The sequence below is a fragment of the Drosophila mojavensis genome, unplaced genomic scaffold (genome assembly GCF_018153725.1).
Source record: "Drosophila mojavensis isolate 15081-1352.22 unplaced genomic scaffold, ASM1815372v1 contig_74, whole genome shotgun sequence".
In the NCBI taxonomy this organism is placed as follows: Eukaryota; Metazoa; Arthropoda; class Insecta; order Diptera; family Drosophilidae; genus Drosophila; species Drosophila mojavensis.
In genome coordinates, this window is record NW_025318899.1 from 9,997,789 (window position 1) to 10,021,941 (window position 24,153).

The 24,153-nt window shown below is 41.4% G+C and overlaps 1 protein-coding gene across 43 annotated transcripts in view; it reads left to right on the plus strand.

Moving 5' to 3' along the window:
* LOC6581992 (CUGBP Elav-like family member 4) overlaps nt 1–24,153 on the plus strand; it is a 326,873-nt gene that overhangs the window by 240,040 nt on the left and 62,680 nt on the right. For 11 of the 43 annotated variants that reach the window (XM_015162189.3, XM_015162216.3, XM_015162207.3 and 8 more), the window contains one exon: nt 9,760–9,894. The exons of 13 other annotated variants lie outside the window; for them this stretch is intronic. In XM_015162189.3, the coding sequence (XP_015017675.1) occupies nt 9,760–9,894 (135 nt within the window). Of the gene's footprint in view, nt 1–2,429; nt 2,887–9,759; nt 9,895–18,391; nt 18,443–24,153 lie in introns of those variants that run through there. 19 more of the 43 variants (XM_032730848.2, XM_032730850.2, XM_044010243.1 and 16 more) reach the window with 3 other exon arrangements.

The following is a 24,153-nucleotide window of genomic DNA, read 5'->3' on the forward strand; positions in this document are numbered from 1 at the left end:
GCCAAGTTTGCTGCTAAGCCAATGTAAGACCCGCAAGCGTTTCTCATACAGCAACAGACACAGAAATAGAAACAGAAACAGCAACAGAAAAGTAGATCCGCAACAAGAGGCAACAAACTATACAACTTGTTAGTGTAGTTGTCTGTTGTTGTTGCAATTGTAGTTGTTGTTGTTGCTTGGGTTACTCTGTTGTTATCGTTGTGGTGTTTGTCTTAGTTAAATTCCGAAAAGCGTAACGGGTAAACGAGCAGAGCGACGTCAACTCTGGCTGCATTGAGTGCGGCTTAAGTGTTCATCGACTCAACCGCACCAATACACAAAAAGCGTCGCCCTGCCTCCCCCCTGCAGCATCTGCCGCAAATAGTCCAGACCCTGAAGGCTGTCAATAGTCTGCAGCTCTGCCGAGTCGTCGGCATGTGCTGCAAGTTCAATTAATTGCGCGCAACGAACAAACAAAATAAACAACAGCAACAAGAACAACAGCCACCACAAAAATTAAATTAAAGTCGAGCAGAAGCTTCAGCTCTCTCTCTCTCTCGCTTATCTCACTTTCACCGTCTCTTTCTTACGCTTAGCGTTAGCTCTTAGCCTCAATGACAGCAGCTGAAACGAACAGGGAATATGAAAAAGCAAGGACAGGAATTTAGAGGCTGATATCTAAAAGTTATCTGCTCTATGTAGGATTTCTGCTTCGATTTATTTATAGTGCTAATAGGTATCTATAATTTCTTTGATCTCTGATCATCTCTCTTGCTGTTGCCAATCGCCTCCATCAATATTTTCTTGGGCAGCTAGATTAATCCAACAATTAAGCTGCTTCTATCGCCTAGCATCATTCAAGCTCAATCGATTGTTCTTTTTCATGTCTCTTCCTCTCTCGCTCGCTCGTCCTATATGCCGCCCCTTTGCCTTACGCCTTTCGTGTGTGCTTGTAAATGAGTGATGTGCATTGAGAGCGCTAAAACACTTTTGTTTACTTCTCCCACTCTGTGTGTGTGTGTATGTATGTGTGTGTGTGGTTAGACGAAGATGTATGGTTATTGTGATGACTCTTGTTTTGTGCCGCCCCCAGCCCGACCAAATTGATAAATATTGCACACAAACACACATGCACTGGATTTACACACACACACAAAAGTATATAAAATATAATTTAATTAAAATGTTTTATGTAAGACATGTTTATTGAAGCCTTTTGCCTAACTTGCCAGGCAATTTGATTGACGTCTGACTGAAGGTTGCTGTTGTTGCTGCTGCTGCAATTGTTGTTGTCGTTGTTGATGTTGTTGTTGTTGCTGCGCTTCTCCGGTTCATTTGTTTGCTTGTGGCATTTGCTGTCAAGGTGTTGAGCTGCTCTCAACCAACACTCGACTCGGCTCGACTCGACCCGAAAAGCAAGTTTTTGCATTGATTTCGGTATTTGTGCAGTCAGGCAATATATTTTCAATTAGTTGCGAATTGAATGGCAGAGGCCAAAATACTTTAATTAGTGTCTTCATCAAGATACATTCTAAATACTCGGAAATTCATTGAAAATGCAATCAATTTGTTGCTGCACTCAATAGATAGCATAACGGTATATATAGATATTTGCATTTAAGTCTTTAAATTAGTTAGTTTACTGAATACATTTAAGTTTACATATATAAATAATTATGAAAAGTATTTATTTTTTCCGTGTTGATGTCGTGTATTTTATATAATAATTATATACGTAATTTCTCAATTAAATATCGTGCGTTTCTCATAGATATATAATATATGCATATATCAAATGTTTACGTTGAACAATTGTAATTTAAAACATTTAATTAACATCAATATTTTCATTTGTCTTGTGTTTGAAAATATAATAACATTTTTATATCTCTGTGTTGTTGTTTCCTTGATGTTGTGCGTAAACCAATTACAAAACAAAAAATAAAAAATACAATTAAACTGAACTTATGCTCTGTACTTATTTACCCCAATTAGGCATAAAAACAGCATTGAAAAGAAATCAAAGTAAATAAGTTAATGGCAAATTTGTTATTGTTATTGCTATTGACACGTAAACAGTTTTTGTTGTGCGTAATTTGCGATGCTCCAGTTTTGTTGTAGTGCAAACGAAATCAGTTCTTAAACATAAACAACTTTCAATCATAATTGCAATAAAATATAATTATAAAACAATGCAACGGCATTTACACTGTCCCCACAACATCAACAACAAAAGGAGATTATAAAAATTTTATTTATTCCATCTTTTCTCTTTCTTTTTTTCTCTCTCTCTCTCTTTCTTCGCAAAACGTGAAAATTGATACGAAATTTAATACTCAAAAACATAAAACACAAACGGAAATCCAAATTCTAGCACACGACATCACACATGGCAACAAAATGGCGGCACTGAACTAAAGACAGACGATGGATGCGCTTGAGGACATTGATTGGAGAACGAAAAGAAACCCGATACTTAATCAATAATTAACAATAATTAGCTGTTGCAATAGCTTAGCTCGTCTGCCTCTTTAAATAGTTTTAGCTAAAGATTACGCATACGACGCGTAGTGCAAAGAGTTTCATTGAACCGTGATCAATTAGAGCCAACAATTAACAAGCTTAGCTTACTAAAGCGTGCCTCAAACGTAGTTTCCGCTTTTCGTAGCTTTACACAAACATTAACCTGAAGCCACTGAAACTACTCGCCAAATGTGTTAAGGTCTTAAGTTCTTAGGGCAACAATCTGACTACAGAGATAGCAATTAGAGCAGGCCTTCGCCTAGACAAACTCTACGTAACTAATATACGCTTCATATAGAACATACACACAATTGAAGCAAAGCCTCGACATTCCAATTGCCAAGCTGCGAAGTCAGCAGAGCGCGGTAAACAAAGTTTCCCAAAGTAAGCAAAATTTCTTTACTAAAGTGTCGTGTGTGTGCCCTGAATGTTATGCATTGATTGAAGTAGTCCTAGCTAAAAAGTGCTTTGTTATCAATATATGTATATGTTTATAGATATTTTCTTTAATATTTCTACAGCATTGAGTACTTAGTCCAGAGTTTATCTGTAAGCTGCTTTTACTCACTTCCTGCCAAGTGCAGCCCATTTCGGCTTCTCATTTCCAGTCTTTGGCTGCGCTAACTGCTCTGCGTGGGTTTTCATTGCTGAAATTTATGTGCGTGTCTATTGCCTATTACAAGCTATCTTAGTGCCACAAACCAGGCTCATTTCATGGCTGTGCTGGGTCAAGGCGCATATAACATTTTGTTGAGTTGTAAAAAAATGCCGGCCATATAATTATAAAGCATACGGTAAATTCAAGTCCCTCTGTCTAGCTCATAAACTTTAAATTCCACTTTATCGTGAGAGATATGCGACATTCCCTTATTATATGCTCACACACATATATATATATATATATATATATATATATACAAATATACATAATATATATAAAAATGGAAAATCTGCGCACATAAAGCGACAGAGCCACAAAGAGCCAGCGAAGCGCAGCGTTGAGTGGGTGGACATTTCTTTTGCACTGCTTTCGAAGCACTCGGTGGTTCTCCTGCTTCTCTGCTGCTCTGCTGCTCTGCTGCCCTCCTCCTATATCGTATGCTACCTCTCTTTTAAGCATTTCCCGTGGACAGACATTGGACACTTTTATGCGTTTGAAATGAAAATGCTATGTGCCATTAACATTATCCCTGACGCGTCACTACTTAAAATAAAAATTTCTATATTTTTTATAGAACGACGGCAGAATGTTTGGGAGAGAGAGAGTCGAGAGTGAGAGAGAGAGAGGGGGCGGTAAGACAACTCGCGAGGCGAGCACCTTTTGGTCGTCGCTCTTTGCTTTTATAGCCAATTTCTGGTTACCCACAGTGCAGCCAATTTCATGTCAAGCTGCAGCGCAAAATGATAATCCCGAGGTCATAAAAAAATTTTACTTTATATTGACTTTTAGTGTGATAGTCAACGCCGGCTGTGGCTGTGGCTCTGACTCAGTGGCTGTGGCTGCAGCAGAGCTTCATCGTCTTTGGCGGCTGGCAAAAGACAACGAACGGCAAGGTGCACATGAAATGTTAATGGCATGTCAAGATTGCCTGCTCCATTGAGAGTCATCCGCCCACTTACCGTCGCGCTGCTGCATATTTATTGCTCCAGCGCCTGTCCAAAAATGCAAAAGAAAACTCGGAGCAGTGCCATTTGACAGGCGCTCAATGTCCTCCTTATGGTAATTATAAATATATATAATATATAACAGCTGATGTGCGTGGAGCTTCGTGGAGTCTGTAGTTGCTATTGGCCAACTTCTTTGCTTTAAACTGAAGTCTCCGCAACTAAATGAAATTCATGAGCAACTGGCATTTCGCTGTGTTAACTTAACCCCATCTTTGGGCGTCTCCATGGATTCCTTTTCAATTTTCATTTTCAGTTTCATTTGCCTGGCGCTCACAAAGCCAAAGACACACAAAACTTGATCCTTTTCAATATTAATTAACACTTCAATACCACAGAGCAGAGAGCAGCGACTGAAGACAAACTTTTGGCGCATCTCTGGCGCTGACTTTTGTACAATTTCCGTTGTTCCGTTGCGCCCAAAACAAAAACTTCGGGCCTAAGATGCTGAGGAAGTGAAAAAAGTGAAGAAGAAAACGCGTCCATTGAAATGTTTTGTGGACTCTCATCCCATCCGCCCATCCCTCCGTCCGACTGGCTGTCTGTCTGTCTGCTGCCACGCTGTAAATACTAATTCACGCTGACACTAATTAACAATTAGGCGCATTTTAGCGCTCGTTTTCGGCATGCCAATGCCAATGCCAATGCCGATGCCTCTCAAAACTCTGTGGAACTTTTGAACTACTTAGAGAGCTCCGGCCAGCCCACGCCCATGCCAAGAGGAGGTGGAACAGCCTAGGCCCTTCGTTGCCATACTCGAGGATGCTACATGTCAGCTGCACGACATTCCCGTTGTCATTCGGGTCCCCAGCCTATGCTCAACTTTGCGCTTATTACTGTAAATTTCCAACTGACAAATAAACTGTGCGCTTTAAGGCCCCAAAGACACCCAAAGGATTCCATGGCATCATAACAACAAAGCGCAAAATGAGACACGAAACACAGGCCGGAGAGAGAAAGGGACAGGGAGAGGGAAAGGGACAAAGGCAGACAGCAGTCAGCAGCCGGTTGCAGTTGGTGTCAACGTCTTGGCTGACGCTGACTTATCACTAGTCATATATAAACGTCAGCGCAAGTTTAGACGACTCGGGCCGTGGGGAGCGGGCGCGGGCGCTGGCAAGGGCAAGGCAAGGGCAATTTCAGTCATTTGACAGGGCAGACTTTTGACAATTGCCACACAATTGTCTGGCAACGTAACCGGCACTCACATTCACACTCACATTCACATTCGTATTCGTATTCGCATTCTCATTCATCCGCCGACTGTTTGCGCCGTTGTGGGAGTCATAAAGGAAAAATTTAGCTTATTTGCTGTATAAATACTGACACCTCGGCAGCTCGAGTGCCAGCCAGGATGCCAGCCAGACTGTCATAAAAATGATATCAGAGTGCAGAAGCGCCAGCTTCTGGACGTAGCAGTGTGGCATATGAATTGAATATGATACTCCAAGGATTTAGTTTGGGAAACGAGAAACCTATTTCAATTGAATTCAATTTCAATGCCTAATAACATTTAAAGCACTCTCATAGCTAATGCATCATCAATCGCATCAAAAATTAAGTAGCTAAAATGCACAAGCGTGCAACTAATTAAATATGCATTATCGAAAAAATAAATAAAAATGTGAGAGATAACATTGAGCATGTTATTAAAATGCTGTCAAATAGCTGCTTATAATGGGGCTTTGCTCATTTTGCCCACCTGCGTGGCCTAAGTAATTACAATTTCAATAATTTATGGCAAAACAAACAAAATGCAGACATACACACACATACACAGAGAGAGAGAGAGAAAGAGTGAGAGAGGGAGCATGAGGCATTTGTGTTTGTGTTATTCCTGCTCGTATTTCAATCAATTCTTGCTAAGCAAATGTTATTGAAGACTTTACCGAAAGATCTCAGTTTGTAATTAGAAAACAGCTTTTGGGCCTGGCCACAAAATAATTAATAACTTAAATATATTTACATTGCATTTGGAGCTCTAGCCCAGGCTCTCTCCCTCTCTCTCTCTCTCTCAGGCAGCCATCCATCATAATCTGATTAAGAGTTTTCAATATGAATTGGTCGCATTAGAGCGACGTGCAACGTCCTCTTGAGTCGCTTTTTCTCTCTGCTAAGCTGTGAAAATTAATGGACTATTTATTTGTTTGCTTAATGATTTATTAGCTACAGCAAGCTGTTTGTCATGTTAAAGGCAAAATATTGCTAAGCTGACTTAATGCATAACTGAAAGTGTCAGTTGTAACTATTCCTGATTAAGTATGCCCATATATATATATGCATATATATAGATTTCTGTCTCTTATGCATCAGCCTCAACAATGTTTCCATTCCACTTCCACATTGGCTGTTTGGCACCTATGCTAATGGCTGCAGCTTCGTCTGGCGCGCAGCTAATCCTCAGACGCTCATTAGCAACCATTAAATGTCAATTTACATGTCAATTGGCAAAAGTGTCCAGCCAAAAGCCAAAAAAGCAAAAAAATGAGATAGAGGAAAGTAAAAAGAATAATAAAGAAGTAAAGGAACCACATGAGCTTTGACAACAGTACTCTCTGTTTTTTTCTCTCTCTCTCTTTGTGCTTTTTTGTTAACCATTTCTTGTATAATTTATAGACGCGACATTGCTGGCTGGCCTTTTCACCTTTGGCTAACATTTAAAATACAATTACTTGTCTAGGGCGCATTTCGAGCTGACTGCGCTCGAGGCTAGCCCCGAAGATAAGCAAAAAACATAACATGCAACAATTAGTGGTACCTGCCTTCAGCAGTCTATCTCTCACACTCTCTCTCTCTCTTTCTCTGTCTCTTCGCTTCTCTGACTCTTTGTGTCGCTTGGCAGACAAAAGTTGCCATGTGGTTAACTAATTTAATTTGGTTTTCTTTTCGGTTTTGTTGCTGCTGCTGCTGCTCGAGCATGAGGAGCATGAGCATCAAAGACAACGACACGTTAATGACTTCTTTTGCCTTGGCAACAGCCCAGGCATAAAATAAAATCTAAAAACTGCCAGCACACACACACACACACATACACAGCTGTACACTCACATGGCGCACATGACAACGTGAGCAGAACGAGAGCAGCAGCTGGAGCAGGCGGGCAGGAGGCGGGGCACACTAAAAAGAGCCACTTAACTTGTCTATATGAGCCTAATGGCCTTTAATATTATTTTCAGTGCTTTTGCTTTTGCTTTGCTTTGCTTTGGCTTTGGCCTGGCTCTGCCTTTGCCTTTGCCTTCGCCTTTGCCAGCGGCCCCCCTTGCAAAAGGAATCACTGAAAATTGTGTGCATTTTATGCCGTCATGTTGCCAACGTCCTGTGGCTCGCAGCACACCTGTGCCCCCGGGTAATGCTGGAAAATTGCTGCAACAGCGACTAAACATTGTGCAAATCCCTTCTCTCACTCTCTCTCTCTCTCTCTCTCCCTCTCTCTTTATTTTTTTGTTTTGGTTTCGGTTTTGTTTGGCCTGCCCTGGCCGTGTCCTGTCGAGCGAGTGGTTTCTTTTGCCTTTGCTGCTGACTCTTTATTCCACATTGTCTGCTTTTTGGCGCCGCAACTGTTAACAGCCAGTTGAACTATGCCATTTCATATGTACGTTGAATGCTGCACTATTTCGCCTGCACCTTTGGGCCCTGCCACACCTGGGCTCTACCCTTTACCTTTTGGCCACGTGCTTTACATTTTTATTAAGCTCTGCTCGCCCCCCGTTTGGACCGTGTGCGGGCAAACCTTTCGGCCCCATATCGCTGCCACTTGCACTTGCCCCAGGCCTCCCCTTCCCCCTCTCCCTTTGCTGTGTTGTTTAGCATGCCAGTGGCGTTGTTTGGCTTATTGCACGTGCTTAGCCTCAGTTGAGTAGGTGGAAGAATAGATGGGCCGGAGCTGACGGGGTTTTAGTTCAGTTGAGGACACAAATGCCATTAGGCTTACGGCCCAATCCGGCCCGGCGTGGCCCGGCGTGCCCCGGAACGGCAAGACAATTGCCTGCAGGCCAGTTGAGTCTGCACGGCCGGCTAACGTGTCGTATTAGTTATTTTCTACTTCGATTGCTTTTGCCACTTTAACGCGACAACAGCAGCAGCAGCAGCAGCAAACACCTCTTAATATTCTATGTGTACATGTCTGTGTATGAGTGTGTATGTGTGTGCTATAATTGAACGCTCAATTTTCGATATGAGACACAGTTGGCATTTGGAACATAAGTGCGCCATGGAGAGCAGACGAAGCAGCAGACTCTCAGCTTAAAGCGATACGTATTTAAGAGCATAGCATATGAGTTTAGTTCTTAAGTTCGTTATAATTGAATATACTCCACTATCGGGCCTTCCCCACCCATCCAGCTCTCTCAATATACCCGCTATATACCCCCATAGAAGCTAAGGCTCTCATGTATAAATATAATCTGATATATATATTAAATATTTTTCCAAGTAGTGGCTAAAATGTTATTTACCTTTTAATGTCTATATTAACTTGTAGCATCTGTCAGTTCGTATGTATGTGTGTGTGCGTGTGCGTGTTTACGTATCGTGTGTGTTCCATATAAACTTATATATATATAAATATTTAGCTAACTGTTATAATTATTGTTATAAGAAATTTTCCATTTTGTAAGTTGTAAGTTACAAAAAAAAAAAAAAAAACTGTGCGACAATTTTACTAAATATCACCCATTTTTATCTTCTTTTCTTTCCTTTTTATGTAACACTTGTTCGTGCTCTTTATAAAAATATATATATATATATTTCCATATATATATATACATGTTTTCACGTATATATAAATAATTGAAAAATAAAAATAAAAAATATTTTAAAAAACATCAAAATTGGCAAAATTGGAAAACTGACAATAATTACTTAAATCTTTTTATTGAATTTTTAATTTTTTTGCTTTTCAATTTTTTAAACCAAAATTTTTTAATGCAACCCCTGCAACAAAACACAAAAATAAATTTTACAATCAAACAAAATTAAATTCCTTGGCGTGTTGCCATTTCCGAAATTCCAAAATCTCCCAAATATTCCCCACATTAATGAATGTTGTAATTGTACTTGCTCCTTTGGTGTCGATATCAAAAACCAACACCAATAATTAAAAATAAAAAACAAAAACAAAAATATAACAAATTTTGTTAAATAAATGTTGTTGCTTTCAATTTCAATTTCAATTTCGTTTCATTTTCATTTCTTTCCGTATTTTTTATTTTTTATTCAATGTGCCTGCTGCGTTTGTTACTCGTTACAAAAAACTGTTGCGTAATGTGTAACTTTGTTGCATTTACATCTTTATATATGTCACAATATATATATTATGACGCTCATATGGCCTGATTTTCGTACTCGGTATTAACTTTCTTTACCACTTCCGTTTCCGTTTCCATTTGCGTTTCCGTTTACATTTCCGTTCTCGTTCTCGTTTCTGACATTTTTCGGTAACTTTCGCTTGATTTGCATTATTGGCCAAACTTCTTTTTTAATGCTATGGCTTTTACAATTTGATTTTCACACATGCCACTCTTCCATTTTGCTGCCTCTTTTGATATAAAAAAAAAAAAAAAAATTAAATAAAAAAAAAAAAAAAAATAACAGAGCATCTAGATCGCAAGCTGTTCGTTGGCATGCTCAGCAAACAACAAACCGAAGATGATGTTAGACAAATATTTCATCCATTTGGCACTATAGAGGAGTGCACCATATTGCGTGGCCCGGACGGTGCTAGTAAAGGTAAGTACGCCCCCAAAACTTTTATTCAGTAACAGTATGTACTTAAATCAAGTTATTCAAATATTGCGTATACGTAACGTGTTGAGCTCGTTATTTGTTGTTTGCCAGTTTTCATTGTGTTGACGTTTTAAATAGTTTCCTATTTTATATATGTAGTGCTAAACGAATCTATAATGCTATACACATGACTCCGATAATTGCAAATAAGTAAGTTTTGCTAATGCAGGCGTAAGGGTACAAGAAATGTACATGGACCGTACTTGAGTTATTTGACATGTTTAATCTATAAGAGAATCAAATAAAATGTTGTTTAATAAATGCCGAGAGAGCTTCAAAGAAATTTCAACACGCGCTCAAAAGTATGCAGCAATTTTTGCAAGACAGCTTAGACAAAGGCTGACTGCTGCAGTGCTCGCAAAATACAACAATCGACAGCAAATGATGTTTCCATAAGCTGCTAATGCCAGTTATTGCATCTCTGCACCTCACACACACACACACACACACACACACACACATACACACACAAACATCTGGGTTTATGGCCTGCGCCTGCTTATGCAGGCAGTCAGATAAAATGCTGGCTGAATGGCCGGCCAGTTAACATTGTAGCAGCTGTGCAACGAGCCAAATAATCATCACAAGCATAACCATAACAATTATACAGCTTGGCGAGCAGGCAGCGTATTCAGAATTCAAATTCGTGGCATACATAAAATAAAAATCGGGTAAACAGTTCAATTAAAGTTGTTTGCTTTTCCACAGCGCTGCTTGCCAGCTCACACGCTGCCCATTTGCATTTATGTGAATGCTGCTGTGTGTGTTTGTGTGCATATTTACACACACAACACACACAGTCACAGCGCAGAATAAACAACAAAGAAAGTATACAAAAAAAAAACCGTTAGGAAAAAAGTTGCGTTTGTTTTAATATGCAAGCAACTTTTTAACAATAACATTTCATTTTATTATGTCAAAAGTTTTGGTTTTGCGCGAGCACAGAAACACACACACACACACACACATGCATTTATTTTGCTTACATTTGCAACATTTGACTGCCGCTGTCGGCGTCGCTTATTGTTGTATGTTAATGTTTGTTATTGTTGTTCTTTTGTTGTCGTTTATTGTTGCCATTTTGATATGCATGAAAAGGCGCCTGGGCCAGCGCCTGTGAGCGAACAGCTGGGCAGCAAACGGTAGGCGTGGCACTTGCCAAGCGACACTTCCATGCAGCTTGTTTGCATTGAAGCATTTTACTTTACTTTTGGGCCACATTAGAATAACAACAAACAAACTGAATGCAAAAGAATAACACTAACAAAAAATACATATTCAAATCTAGCTTTTTTAAAGCCAACAATTCTTTACTCCAAGCACTTTTAAAGCTCTTGCCACCCCAGCTGCTCAACACTTTGCGTCTGATTGAAATCTGCAAATCACGTTATTATCATACAACATATTCTTGAAGGCTTATTGGCCCGCTAATCCAATCATTATCTAACAGCTAAATCAAATTTCTGTCAAATTCCCGAGGGATGAGCCAATAAATTTATGTTCAATCATATTTTTATGTAGCTCAGCCTACAAAATGGAGGAAAAGGAAGGAAAATTGCAGGGCAGACAGCAATGACAGCACAGCTATAAGAATAATTTGTCGAACTCTATTGTTGCTGTTGGTGTTGCTGTTGTTGCTCGCCAAAGACAAGAGAAAACTTGTCGATGTCGCCCATCGACAGGGAAAAGTTCAAAGCCGCGAAAACTGTCAGTTGATGTGGTCTTGCGGTCCGTGCGCTTGCGGCCGTTGTGGCCTCTGATGGGCTCTGATGTGGTCTGATGTTGATGGCAATGCGAACATATCATTCTTCATTAAAATGCGCTTCAAAGTCAGTCAGGCAGGCAAGCAGCAGGCAGGCAGGCAGGCAGGCAGGCAGTCAGCCAACGAAGTTTTTGGCGTAGTGACAGGGCGCTAGTCTTCTGTGTAAGTGCCAAAATCCATCAACGTCAATTTTTTCTCGCTGCTGCGAATTATATTCAAAGAAAATCAAGTCAAGCCGAGGGGGGACGCCAGCGGATGGCAAATCAAATGTGTAAACGGCGCTAGCAAGTAATGAAGGCAAAGGACAAGCAAGAGTTGCCTGACTGGCTGACTGACTGACTGACTCAGGGACCCATGGACTGAATGACTGACTGAAAATGTATGCAAATGATGATGCATGTGGCGGCAAATGTGGTGAATGTGGAGGTAAGAGCAGAAGCAGCAGCAGGAGCAGCAGCAGCAGCTCGAGAAGGGGACGAACAACAATAACAGCTGGGCGAAGGCAGCGGGGGCTCGACGCCCTGTCTGACAGGCAACAGGAATAAGCGCAACCATCATGTTAAATTATGCAAATTCGATTTCAGTGAGTGAATGAAACGAAACGAAACGAAACGAATGAAGCGGGTCGAGAACTGACTTTGAAACTTTGCCCAGCCCCAACAAAACACAAAGCATGTGGTTGCCGAGACTAACTGACTGACTGACTAACTTGACTAACTGGCATGGAACGGGCACACACACACACATACACACGCACACAGGCACACACACTTGCTCACATGTGCTGTGGTAATGCAAAAATTGTACAGCTTGACAATGGCTCAGGCCGAGCATGTGTCAGCCACTGCAGCAGACACAGGCCGTGCAGACAGGCAGACAGACTGGCAGGCAGGCAGGCAAGTCGGGCTCATTTGATTAGAATATTCATGCATGCACTTCATTGTCATCAAGGCGAGCAGCTGCCGTCGTGTCATCTGCGCAATCAACACAATTGTGCAGTGCAGCGGCAGAGGAGGAGAGAGAGAGAGAGAGAGGGAGATGCAGTGTCAATCCCAACTCGACTGCACTCTTTAGGTGCCTGCAATGATGGCGGTAATCAAACTTTCTATACAGGAGCAACAACATCCATCAAGTGGCAAGTGGCATGTGGCAAGTGGCAAGTGAGAGTCGTGCTGCGAAGCATTTGCATAAGTAGCAGTAGCTACGGCAGTGGCCTCAGCTATTGCTGCAGCCCTGACCGAACGAATCCTGTTGCTGACAGGCGGCTGGCATTGACGTCGCCCGTTTGTTTGTGGCCGGGCGGGCCATAGTCGGTGGCTTTGTTGCAGTCGGCATTGAGGCGGCAATTCAAACATTAAGCCTTGCCACTTGGCTCGGCCCCACCTTCAAGCTGTCATTAAGTAATTGCATCACACGCACTTACACGGATGGGCATCAAGTGGCCAAATGACGGACAGCACTGATTGAGCACTGGACTTGAGCCTAATTACAGCTTGGCACTAAGACAAATGGCTAAAGTTGCATTAAAGTTGAAAGCAATGAGAGACAGGAAAGAGTTAAGAGTTAAAAGTAGAATCTAAAAAGAGTTGAATATAATTTTTAGTATAATTTCAAGAGTTTTTTGGGTTACGCTAATTGAAACCGTTACTAAGCAAAACCGCATTAAACACAACTGAGCCACACTCGGCGTAGCACCTGAAGCACCTGAAGCACCTGAAAGTTGAAAGCAGCCACATAAATCAGTTGTAAATTGAATTAAAACGCTGTTTACACCCAAAATTAATTTGAAATGTCTCGCTTTGTCAAATTAAGTTTTAATTGACGCAAACTGCAAGCTGCTGAGACAGACAGAAGGCCAAAGAGACAGTGAGAGAGTGTGTGAGGGAGAGGGGGGTGGTGGAGACTGAGACAGATTCCCTAGAAGCAACTTGTGTGCAACTGACATACAAAAACAAATTTCAATTAATACCACACACACACACATACACTCCTATCACACACAGATGACAGCAGCAACAACAACAACAACAACAGCAATATCAGCGAATGCTCGTCATAAAGTAGACTTGCATTTCTCATGCATTGTTTCAGCCCCTCAAAAGCATCGGCAACCCCATAAATGCGAATAATTAATGTGACATATTCGGCGTAATTGAAGCAGCTATGCAGCAAATACAACCGCATACATTCTACATACGAGTGCGCGCGCGTGTGTGCATGTGTGCATGTGTGTGTGTGGGTGTGTGTGGCTGCTCAAAGCATTCCAAAAACTGCATACGCATGCTGCATGGCAACTGGCTTGAAAGCGTTCCAGCTGCGCTTGAGGCCAGCTAATTGAATTTGGCGCATTGCTGCGCAGCGGAACGAACATGCGGCTCGTCGCTTTGTCAGCCAGCTCTGCCAAAAGTATGCAGCAACGATTTGTTTCGCTCGCACTGGGTACTTAAATTTATTGCCAGCAAAACGGAAAGCAAAATTTATATAACGAGGTAGCGAGCTGCGTAATTGCTCTGAGAGCTGTGCACAACAAAACTTTCTTAATACCTGGCAGCGGCGGCAGGCACTAACGTAAACGTAAATGCAAACGCAAACGCTTTTTGCCAACTTTCCAATGACAGTTTAAGCTGTTTTTGCCGTGGCCCAAACTGAAGCCCGGCCTCGGCCTCGGCCTCGACCTGGCCTGGCCTGGTCTGGTCTGGCTGCCACTGGCTTTCCTGATCCACTTGTTGTTTGGCCAACAATTTTTACAACTGACGGCGAGGCGGCATTGTGTCCTTCGCTTGATAGGCACACCAGCACACACACACACACACACACACACACACACACACACACATTTATATATCTATACTGCTTCTGCGTGAACTTCCGCTGTTGTCAACTCTGTCTCTTACATATCATCATTTCATTTCATTTCAATTTCAATTTATATGAGCAAAGTTTTATGAAGTGCATGTCATGCCTGCCAGTTGCTGGCCCGCACTTGCCTCTCTCCATCTCGCTCACTCTCTCTCCCTCGCTCTCTCTCTGCATTTATTAAATTTCATTTCATTTTCATGGCATAAAAACTCCGCTCATGTTTATTTTACAGCCCTCAACTACACTGAAAGTTCTAACAAGTGCTGATTGAGTGTTGAAAAACTGTCAAATAAATGTGCACAACAAAAGCAAGCGAAGCGAAACGAAACGAAAACGAAATTGAAAATGAAACGCAATGAAATTGAAACAAGGCCGTCGCGTTGTAAAAACCAAATTGAATTTTACGCTTATTATACGCGCTCAACTCCTGCCGTCAGGAGCCAAGCGAATGCGATTTGCATTCAGTTTATTGCATTTGAAATAATGCTGATAAATGCTTAATCAAATAAATAACATTTAGCTGGCAAAATGATGCAACACTAACGTAAAGTTGAGATTAGCGAAATTACTGTTCAAATAATATATTTTATTTAGTCGCCTCCAGCCAATGCTCCGTTAGCTAAGCACACCCCGGGTCATCGTAAAATGAGCGTTAATTAAAATGAAAGTTCCAACTGCGAGACTGCGAGACTCCGAGTTACTGCAGTCAATACACAGCCGCACATAACTATTTATGGCGAACAGAAATATAAAGAAAAAATCTCGGTAATAATAATAATGTAAGTTGTGGCATAAGCTCATAAGTGCCATTTAAGCCAGTCGCCAGTTGTTGTTGCTGCTGCTGCCACAAGTCCTAGGCTGACTGCAAAATGGCCCACAAGCTGGAATTAAAATACATATCAAAAGGCGCAGCGGCAACTTTTGCCATAGACCAGAAAACCCCCAAAAACTTTGTCGTCCAAACTTGCTGCGATCCCTCTTGCACTCTAGCTCACTCTCTTCTCTCTCGCTCTCTCTCTCTCTCTCTGTGTTTAAGTATTTGGCTCAGCTGTTTAATGCAGCTTAAATTTAATTGCAGTACAGCCAAAAGTTTCATATAGAAAACTAGCAGCAGCAGCAGCAGAGGCAGCAGCTAATAAATTTTTATCACACACTCGCTCAAGTGACAGCCTTGACAAAGGCCTCGCCTCCTGCTTAATGCTAATTAACATGCAACACGCCCGAAAGCTATGCAACACATTTCAAAGGTCAAAGCAATTAAACGTATACGCAATCAGAGCAGGAGAAAGAGAGGGTGACAGGGGACAGAGAGAGAGAGAGAGAGAGAGAGAGAGAGAGAGAGAGAGAGCTGAAATTCGAGACAACAAACAGCGACAAGGCTCATAAAAGCCACAATGTTTTCAACTTATGCCAGCCAAGAGCCTGACTGAAACTAATATGCTTGTAGCTCTCGAAGTTTGAATGCCTTGCAATGCAATATATAATATATATATATACACATATATATATATGTATATGGCACATGTGAAACACAATTTGCTAAAAACTGAAAAGTTTCTGTGACAACAGAAAACAAAGACAGATGGGGCTACCCTAAAAGAGCAAATGCATAAGCTTTCAAATTTATTATGAATCGAGTTGAATTTTTTAATTTCGAAATGTCTTTCCCTAACTTGTTCACTTGTTTGATTAAATATTTAACAAGTCTCAATCTCAATGCGGACCTTTTCACAAAAGAAGCTCATAAAAAAATACAGAAAATATACAGAAGGAAATATATGAGAAAACGGAGCAGATATTTAACACATGTCAAATATTCTTGTACCTTAACTCTTTTCTTTTTACATATATAACCAAATAAATATATGTATATATATTACTATATATGCCAGCCGACTTCTGCTCAAGCGTTGCGACTAAATCTCACACGGAAGTAACGGACTCTTTAGGGGCCAAGCGGGCCCAGCACGTAGCTGCCACAATTTTGTTTCATTATGTGGCAAAGTGCCAGCAAGTGTGCTTTATTAACACATTTCAACCTAATGCATGCATGTGTGAGTATGCGTGTGTGTGTGTGTGTATTCACATTTATAGCACTGTGTGTGCATGTACATGTACATAACTTTTTTAATACCAGTCGCCAGTCGGCAGTCGGCAGTCGGCAGTCGCCAGTCGGTCGCTTGCCAAGGCTTTAGTTGTAATAGTTTAATAAAGTAGTAAAGCTGCGGAAATTAGATTTGACCGCACACCGGCATCGGGCGACCTCAGACTTGGCTCCGGCATAAAACAGAAGTCTGTGGGCCCAGCTTATTTCCGCCGCAGACAAACTTTTCACCAGCACAAGAAAAATAAAAAGAACATTAGACGAGTACAGGGCGAAAAACCCTTGTTTTGAGCTCTTTCCCCTGCCTTGTCAATAAAAATGTCCAAAAAGTTCTATGTGTGTATGCGTGTGTGTGTGTGTGTGTGTGGGCCCTAAGCATTAACTAAAAGTCGCTTGAAAAGGGTTCGTCTTGAGCAGAACTAATAATATATATATAGGAAGATACATGTATGTATGTGAATCGATGTGTGTGTGTGTGTGTGTGTGGCATAACTCCACAGTTTGCTGTTTGGCTAAATTTAATTAACTCACTTGAGCGCATTCTGTGTAATAGGAGCTTATCAGCCATGAAGTATGCCACTTCAGATATATGTTTCACTTGAAGGAATTATTGAAAAATTAATGCAATAAGCGATAGAGGAAGCTGCTGCTGCCGCCCCCAAGCCCCCAAAGCCCAGCCCCCCTGCTCGAAGGGCACTCAGCTCTGCAGCTGTATTGAGCGCAATTAGGCGAAAATGAAATTGACAGCCAAGCTTGGATATAATGGATATTGATGTGCAGATACACACACGCACACACACACACACACACACCCTCACACACACACTTAATGCCTTATTGTGTTTATGAACAGCTGCCGCATAAAGGTAGGCTTTAATTTTTGCTTATTTTTTAATAAACGCCTGCCGCCTTATTTAGTGCCGAGGGGGCGGGCTGAGGGGGTCTGCCTTGCCACCTGTCAGCAGCACATATTTTGTTATTATCAGTTTAGGCAGTATAAGTATATACCACACACACAGACACAGCCTCACACACACACAGAGAGAGACACACCCACACATATAAGGCACACATTCTGAAGCTCATTTTCTAGCTCATTGCCAGAGCGAGTCGAGCTGGGGCAGGACATGCGGCAAATTAATTTATTCCACTTTTGTTGTTAGACAATATCCTTTTGACTTGAGCGTAACGGGATACGAGACAGCAACCAGCAAGCAGCAAGCAGGAGGCAGGAGGCAGCAAGGCCAACAAGCAGCAGCCGTCGCGCAGCCATTTAATGAAAATGAAAATGTCTAAAGGCATCAGCAGCCTGTGCGCCGCTGTTATCCTTTTCCCCAGCCCAAACGCAAAATGAAGCAAAATAATATTAAACCAACTAGCGGCTGGCTCTAGAGTAGCAGCCGCAGCAGCAACAACAGTAACAGCAACAACAACAACAACAACAACAACAACAATAGCAGCATCTGCATCAAGTGTCGACAGGCAACTTACTGAGCTGTCAGAGTAGCTGGCCATAAAGCAAATAATAATTTGATATTTGCGCTTCAAAAACAAGCGCACAAATGAGGCTTAAAGGCTCTCGAGCATCCACTTATTTATATATGCATAAATATTTAAGCCTAGAGAATTTTAGTCTTAGCTAAGCCCATTATGAAATTTAACTAATTTGTGTGATTTATATCGTATTAATTTATTGAATTCTCTTCTCTTTTTAGGTAAGTGCACTAGGCTTCATCCTTACAACAAGACACGTGCTCCACGTGGCGGTAAGCAGTTGTCTTACAATATGCAATATATATCATAATTCCCCCCATTCGATATCCACTGCCAGAGCAAATGGAACTTCAATGCAATTCACTTTTTACACACGTAGCCAACAGCTGGCCACAAAAAATGCGAACTGCGAGGCCACATTGACAGCCAATGCTGCATAATAATGTGAATGAACAGGAAGAGCTTTAATGATAGCTCCCACACACACACACACGCACATAGTGTCAACTGTAGGCCTATGAAGTTGACTCAAAGAGCTCGCATTGCCTGGCCACAGGACAATTGCAATTGCAATAAATAATATGGCATTTGCTAGACCAGGGAAATTTCGCACATGAGAGTGCATAAACAAGATTATGAGCGAACGACGAGGAAAATGCATTTTCTCGTCTTTGTGAAAAACATATGCGCCAACATCAGTAGAAAATTGTCCAAGACTCTTGAGTGAAGTCGCAGCTCTCTCTCTATTTGCTGTCTCTATGCCTATGCCTGGGCACTCAATCAAAAATCACATTTCCGTGCTGTTGGTCGGCAATGAAAGCGCACGCACACGCACTGGCAGAGAGAGAGAGGGGGAGAGAGAGAGAGAGCAATTGCCATGCGGCAGTCGCATGCGAAGCAAATGTAATTAAAATTCGATATACTTGTTTTCACCCCAAAAAAAAAGAGGCCCCCAGAGACGAAGCGAGATGACAGCGATGCTGCTGAGTGAGGGCCAGTGTTGAGTTATACAAACACCCTAACAGCATGAACAACCACAACACACACACACACACACGCACACACATATATGCATATGCACATGTGTGGATTGAGATTTCATACATCATCATCAACATGATCATCATCAGCAGCAGCAGCAGCCATTGGCAACAATATTTGCCAGAATTTAAACTTCAATTTAAATTTTTGGTCAGATTTGCACGTACTCAACGCTTCGTGTGCTTTTGTAATTGCATGCACACACACACACACACCCAGGCACACTCACACACCCATATATATATATTTCATGCAAATTGATGTTGCTTTTAGCACACACAAAGGGGGACCTGGTCATATGGCTCAGAAAAATAGCTGCTGCTGCTGCTGCTGCTGCTGCTGCTGGCGCATTTGGTTTGTTGTCTGTGCTACTTTACAGCTGGCCAACAATGAAGATTTATAAATGCATCACACCCACAGCCTCCCTCCCGCCCTCTCTATTTCTATCTCTGTCGCGCTCAGGCAACGTGTGGCAGTCTACTTTAGCCTCTGTCAAGTACTCTGTATGGCATAATAGCCATAAATTAGGGTAGAACAACGATTTGGCAACAACAATAGAAATGAGGGCAGCTCTATGCGAGTGTATGTGCGTGTGTGTGTGTGTGTGTGTGTATGCGCATATATAGAGCGAGAGGTCGTTGATCATTGGATGATGATTGCAATCATCCTTTTGGCAGGAGCAGCAGATTATGTAGAGCTCATGCAAGCGTTCATAATAAAGGCAATGTCCTTTGATAAAAGATGAAAGACTGAAACAGAGAAGAGAGAAAAAAAGTAGATTGTGGCAAGCTCGAAATATATTTAGATACAAGATTGAAGATGGAGAGATAGATAATTAAATGATAAAGATAGAGAGATATGCCTGATATCTGTTTGATATCACACTGCATAACAATTCCCATGGCAACTCGGAAACTTTTAGGCAAAGCACACATACATACCTATATACATGTGTATTATATTTGCCAGAAATGTTGCTCTTCAACTTATATATGTATGTATTTCATAATTTGCAAAGTTGTTGGTTAGTTATTGTATAACTTGTGCCAATCAGTAAATGAAATATATTTTAGCTTCTACTCAAATTAAATAAACGCCATAGAGCGGCAACAGCAACAGCAACAACAACAACAACAGCAGGAGCAACAACAACTCAAGCGCATAACGTAATAAAATTCAATATCGCTTTTAATTGCATGTTTCCCAGGCAACAGCGACAACAACAACAACAAAAACAACAATTGACAGACATTGTAAGCCCCATTGCAAGCTGAGCTGTTGAGTTGCGGCTGGGATTTCAGCGGGCAGGCATCAAAGGTGTGGGCGTGGCAACATGGTTGGTTGACTAACTGGCTGACGGACTGGCTGGCTGTCTGTCCGTCTGTCCGTCTGTCTGTCTGTCTGTCTGTCAGGCCACTTATATAAGCCAGATAGCAGCAGTTGGTGCCCAACCTGTAATTTAGCAAAATGTTATGTAAACTTTAAATCGAGTTATGCATTTTAATTGGTTGTTGTACAATTTGCAAGCGGCACGTTTTGTTTGCCACATCCACACAGGACGCAGGACACGAGCAGAGCGCATATTATGCATATGGATTCATGGATCCATTAATTGAAATACGAGCACACATTGCGTGCTACAACAACAATAACAGCAACAACAACAATTGTTTTATATTTTTGCGTAATGCATTTAAAATGCAGCTGAAGTTCGTTTCGGTATATAGATTTTAAGAGGATTTTCCGAGCTCTGAGCAGCGGCAACAATTAGAAAACTGAAATTTAATTGCAATGGCTTTTGGCCAAGCAGAAAAAGAAGCTCTATATAGACATGTATTTTATGAACTTTAAACTAGGCAAGAATACTTGCTTGCTTAAATTTTCTTTAGCTTTTCTTTAGTTTTTCTTTGCCTCCTCTTGTCTGACAGCAATTTGGAGATGCTTCTTTGCTAAGGCTTCTGGACTTTTGGCTCAAAGCATGCGCATTTGTGCGCTGCTCAGGCTCAAGCCGTCAAACGCAGGCGGCCAAGGCGTGTGGCGCATCGCACCGCAGCTTAAACTTAATCTACCTCTTGGCTTAATTGCTGCCACTACCTGAAAATTGCACCCAAAAGGCCAAGAGGCAGCGCGGCCAACCAGACGCAGCCAAAGACGAGACGGACTCCAGAGTCTCCTCTTCTGCATCCTCTTGCTCTTCTCTGCTCTCTGTGCCCACAGCGCTAACTCATTTTAATGATGCTTTGCCTCCTCCCCCCTCTCTCTCTTTCTCTCTCTCTCTCTACATCTCTCTAGCTGGCAGCTGCTGCTGCTGCTGCTGTCTTAAGTGCAGCAATGTCGTCTTGTTCTAGCCCTGCGCCTGCCCCTAGACTCCCGTATCGGGGCAATTATGGCCAAGTAGCTGTGCTTACATGTGGCCAAATTGTTGTGGTCGCCTCACGGGCGCATTAAAAATGAATAATGTGCGCGACTTGGGCGCACAATTTATGCACTGGCTGCCAGCTGCTGCCACTCCTGCTTCTCCTGCTGCTCCTGCTGCTGCTGCTGCTCCTAGAGGACAGGCGGCTGTTGGCTTTACCTTTTGGGCTACTAGTTGCCCTTTTCAATCATACAAATCCATGCAATCAAATTCCGTTGCGCAATACAATTAGCTTGGGCCCCCGCCTGGGCTCAAATAAAACAAAACCAGCAGCAGGAGCAGCAGGAGCAGCAACAGCAGCCGAAGCAAGAAAATGTTTTGGGCGCGCACTTTATTAGGCTTAAAGCGTATTGTGCTTACCTGGTCCCAGGTAGCAGCTCGTGGACCTGGACTCTGGCAGCCCTTGCCAAGTCCTTACGCTTTGATGTTCAAGTTAAGCCGAGCTAAATTGATTTTTCTTGGTCTGCTGCGAGTGGATCCGTTTGCTATTCCCTGGCCACACACACACGCACACACACACACAGCCAGCAATAAACTTCAAATGAAGCGAGCCGCTATTAAGTTATGCGGCTTTATTTGCGCAGCTTTGCTCTGTTTGCTGCTAAATAAGTGCACAAATAAATCGACCCAGACCTGTAGAGGGCAAAGCAGAAGCCAGGACAAAAAGTGTGGCAATTGCGAGGTGCTTAAAAGCAGGTATTCCGTGCAACTAACTCGGCTAATCCAAAGGAGGATTTGTCTCTACAAGCGATATCTATTGCCAATTCAATCTTAATAATATAACGGAATTTGCTTGTATTTTTTAAATATTCATTGTTGACCCAAAGCTATGCATTAACGGAAAATAATTTATTAATTCGTTTGTTTATTTATGAGCCTTGATTTTTGGCTTTGTTTATGCTTAAGGCTTAGCTGTAAATCCAATTGGAAACTGGCTTAAGATTATTTATTATTTATGGAGCTTAGTTTCAATTAAAAGTATTTTTTTTTTTAAATCATAACAAATATTTCTTAATTTCTCAAGTAATAAAAATGTATTAAAATTTCCAGTTTTGATTTTATATTTTTAGTTAAAATTAATTAATTTTTTTTTTTTTTGTAAATTATTATTGTTTTATTATTTATTATTATAAAATATTTTGTTAATTAATTAATCATTATTGTTTTTAAATAATTAAATTTCTGTATATATTATAATCTATATTTTATATAATTTTGCAATATACTTTATTATGTTTAATCATTTAAGAAGATTGTTTTATTATAATTAATTAATTAATATTTTTTTCATATTTTAATTTAGAGAATTGAATGCAAATTATAATTTTATTATTATTTTTATTGTTTTATATATTTAATTATATTTTTGTTATAGTATTTCTTCAATTAATTTCGACTCCTTATTCCTTCCTTTGCTTTTTCTGCAAACTTCTTGACTGCAGCGCAGCCAGCAACCCCTTAAGCTCTCTTAACCTTTTTCCACTTTCAGTAAGTCGCTTTAATAACACGCGTTGCTTTATAGCTAGCACCCCTAACACTCGACTGAGACCCAACTCCAACTCCAACGCCAACCTCAACACCAAACCCAATCCAAACTCTATCTCTCCCTCTCTCTGACTCGCTGTGCTCTGTGGCTTTAGTTGCATTTGACTTTGCGGTTTGACGTTGTTGCGTTGCCTGATGTTGTTGTTTTTATGTATTCCTTGTTTTTGTTGTTTCTCTCTCTTTCTCACTCTTTTTTTTTTTTTTTTTTGGCTGCAACACACGCAACAGCTTTTGTTCACACTTTCGCTTGGCAAAACAATTTTCCTGCTGGCCGGGGCACCAAATCAGAAAACCTGCAACCAGCCGAGTGGAGCTGTTGTTGTTGTTGCTGTTGCTGTTGCTGCCCCGCATGCATTGCGGTTTCTGTTGCATAATTATTATGTTGCGGTTGCAGCCCCACCGATCCAGAGTTGAATTTGTTGTTGATGTTGTTGGAAAAGCATTTACCTTGTTTGTGGTGCGTTGAGCGCCGGCAAAAACTGTTGGCCAGGCAGAAAGCTGAAATTACTTTGGTTTGAGCGGCTTTTAAATCTTTGCTGTGCGAGTTTATTTAGGCGGTTGATTTTACGCTTTTTCCCCAATCCCCAATCCCCAATTCCCAAACCTCATGGCCTCAGTGTTTGCGCCGTCCCGCATTCGCAAAGCTTTAAAGCGTATTTAAAGTCTGTCCCTGCCGGTCCGAGGTTATTCCAAAAACGTTTGCAAACTCTGTTTGTAAATGGCTGTTGATTGAGGAATTCGTAACTAATTGTATGTGCCAAGGAAATGCTGCTTATATAACGCAGGCGAAGCGAGTCTTGCTCTGCTTCTTTCGATACATTTTAATCCTTTTATACAACATTGTAGTGGCTCGAACAAAAAAGGGTTAACAGCCCATCAGTCAGCTCGAATCGTTGCCCAACGGCATCCTTCGGCCGATCCTACAAACAACAAAAGGGACACTTTTACGTATAAGTCAACGAAATAGTAAATAACAAGTGG